The sequence below is a fragment of the Rhincodon typus genome, chromosome 47 (genome assembly GCF_021869965.1).
Source record: "Rhincodon typus isolate 14 chromosome 47, sRhiTyp1.1, whole genome shotgun sequence".
Taxonomy (NCBI): Eukaryota; Metazoa; Chordata; class Chondrichthyes; order Orectolobiformes; family Rhincodontidae; genus Rhincodon; species Rhincodon typus.
The window spans coordinates 5,226,642-5,229,476 of record NC_063378.1 but is presented as its reverse complement, the minus strand read 5'-3'; the positions used below and the strand labels follow the sequence as shown (position 1 = coordinate 5,229,476).

General features: G+C 51.3%; 1 protein-coding gene across 1 annotated transcript in view; it reads left to right on the top strand.

Annotated features, from left to right (window-relative positions):
* LOC109926105 (rho guanine nucleotide exchange factor 11-like) overlaps positions 1 to 2,835 on the top strand; it is a 36,264-nt gene that overhangs the window by 8,058 nt on the left and 25,371 nt on the right. Inside the window, 2 exon segments of the mRNA XM_048620573.1 lie at positions 92 to 276; positions 2,527 to 2,673. Coding sequence (XP_048476530.1) covers positions 92 to 276; positions 2,527 to 2,673 — 332 coding nt within the window.

Below are 2,835 nucleotides of genomic sequence, written 5' to 3'. Positions count from 1 at the left end.
TCAGTCTTCCTCTCACTCCCTCTCTCCTCCCCCCGCCTTGCTCAGGCCGGATCCCTAGCTCAGACTGTGCTTTCTGTCCATGTGTGTGTAGTGCGGAGCCCGGAGGGAGCGGAGGAGCAGATGGCCAGCAATCCTTTCTGTCTCCCCAGTCTGAGGATAATGGGCCGCGCATTTCGGAGCTTGAGGCTGACCCGCCGAGCTGGCGCCAACTCGTCGACTCCGAAACCGTCCACAGGCTGAAGAAAAGTGAGGTCAAGCGGCAGGAAGTCATTAATGGTGAGATGGTTCGTGCAACTACTGTGTGCGCTGGGGCTCTGCGCTCACTGTCCTCGAAGTGCCGCCTTGAAGGGGACAGGAGTGTGACGTTTTTTGAAGTCACCTTCCGCGTGGCCCAGAGTTAGCTCACCACCACTGAAATGTCTCTTCAGGTGGATTTGGCCAATCCTTTGTCGCACGGCAAGCTCCCACAAACGGCACCCGTGCCATTCGATACCCCCCAGTGTTGACTGATGGGTACACGTTGGCTCCTTGGCCAAAGGGAAATATTCGCCATAGTTCTCCGTGGGATCTTTCACGTCCACCTCCACAGAGCAGTTACACAGTCACAGATTCACACTGCACGGAAATGGACCATTTGTTCCTATTCGTCCGTGCCGACCAAACCAAGCCACTTGCCTACATTTGGCCCATGTTCTTCTAAACCTTTCTTATTCATGTTTTTGTCCAAATGCCTTTTAAATGCAGTAACTGTACCACCCTCCACCACTTCCTCTGCCAGTTCCTTCCACACACGAACCACTCTCTGTGTAAAAAAAAAAAAAACTTGCCCCTCGTGTCCTTTTCAAATCTTTCCCCTCTCACCTTTAAAACGTGTCACCTCCCTACCTTGGGGGAAAAGACCTTTGCTATTTACCCTATCCATTCCCCTCATAATTTTGTAAACCTCTATAAGGTCACTCCTCAGCCTCCGACGCTCCAGGGAAAATAGCCCCAGCCTATTCGGCCTCTCCCTGTAGCTCAAGCCCTCCAACCCTGGCAACACCCTTTCTGAACCCTTTCAAGTTTAACAATGTCCTTCCTATTAGCAGGGAGGCCATAATTGAACGCAGTACTCCAAAAGTGGCCCTCACCAATGTCCTGTACAGCTGCAACATGACCCTCCCAACTCCTATACTCAATGCACTGACCAATAAAGGCAAACGTACCAAACGCCTTCTTACTATCCTCTCTACCTGAGACTTCACTTTCCAGGAACTATGAACCTGCATTTCAAGACCTCTTCTTGAACTCCCTACCCTAGGGAAAAGACCCATGCTATTTACCTTATCCATGCCCCTCATGATTTTATAAACCTCCGTCAGGTCACCCCTCAGCCTCCAACGCTGCAGTGAAAAAAGTCCCTGCCAATCCAGCTTCTCCCTATAATTCAAATCCTACAATCCCAGCAACATCCTAGTAAATCTCTTCTGCATCCTCTCCAATTTAATAATATCCTTCCTGTAGGAGGGTGACCAAAACTGCTCACAGTGTTCCAAAAGTGGCTTCACCAGTGTCCTGCACACGTCCCAACTCCTATACTCTGTGGTCTGAACAATGAAGGAAAGCGTGCTAAACACCTTCTTAACCACCCTGTCTACTTGTATTGCCACTTGCAAAGAATTATGTACCTGATCCCTACAGTACCTTTGTCCGATACCACTGCCCAGCAGCCTACCATTAAGTATAAGTCCTGTCCTTGTTTGCTTTATCAAAATATAATACCTCATATTTTATTCAAATTCATCTCCATCTACCACACCTCAACCCATTGGCCCCATTGATTAAGATCCCTTTATAATCTTAGATAACCTTCTTCTCTCTCCACTATAGGCGTTAGCCACAAGCGTATGAACCATGCCAGCTAGATATTCATCTAAATTGTTTATATAACTGACAAACATCATTCCAAAAGGCAATACCTCCGACAGCGCGGCGCTCCCTCGGCGCTGACCCCCCGACAGCGCGGCGCTCTGAGTTTGGTTCGGGGGCTGCCTTCACGATAAGAATGAAGGATATCTGGGAACGAGTTGCAAATTAGAAGCTAATTGAAACTTTTGTGGTTTAACTACAAAGTGACAGATGCCAGTTCCTGAATTCCAGGTTGAAATGTAAAAGGGTTTGTATTTATTCAGTGATTTACAGCATCTGGGTCCCTTGTACGCACACAGTGCATGTTGTACTCGATGGTCATATCTCCCATGTCAACAGTGAGTGAGGGGGAGAGCTGCAGTTACATTCCCTGCTCCCTCTCTGAACCCTCTCCCCGTCTGGTCCCTCTCCCCGCCTGGTCCCTCTCCCTGTTACATTTCCCACTCCCCGTCTGGGTCCCTCTCCCCCCGTCTGGGTCCCTCTCCCCTGTCTGGGTCCCTCTCCCTGTTACATTCCCTGGTCCCTCACCCTGTTACATTCCCCGCTCCCCCTCCGAACCCTCTCCCTGTTACATTCCCCGCTCCGTGTCTGATCTCCCTATCTGTGTTGATCTTGCAGAGCTCTTCATTACAGAGCACGCTCATGTGCGAATGCTAAAAGTGCTGTATGAGGTTTTCTACCAGCGGATGCTGGCCGAGTCCATCCTCAGTGACACTGAGCTCCAGAACATCTTCCCCAGCCTGGATGAGCTCATCGAGGTGCATGGTACGTCACAGGCGAGTGAGGCAGCAGCGAGGGGATAGCGGAGGGCATGGGGCTGGTGAGGAGGAGAAGGTTAGCCTGGTCTGGGTCGGAGCGGGGCCTGGGGCCTGGTCTGGGTCGGAGCGGGGCCTGGGGCCTGGGGCCTGCGCTGGGTCGGAGCGGGGC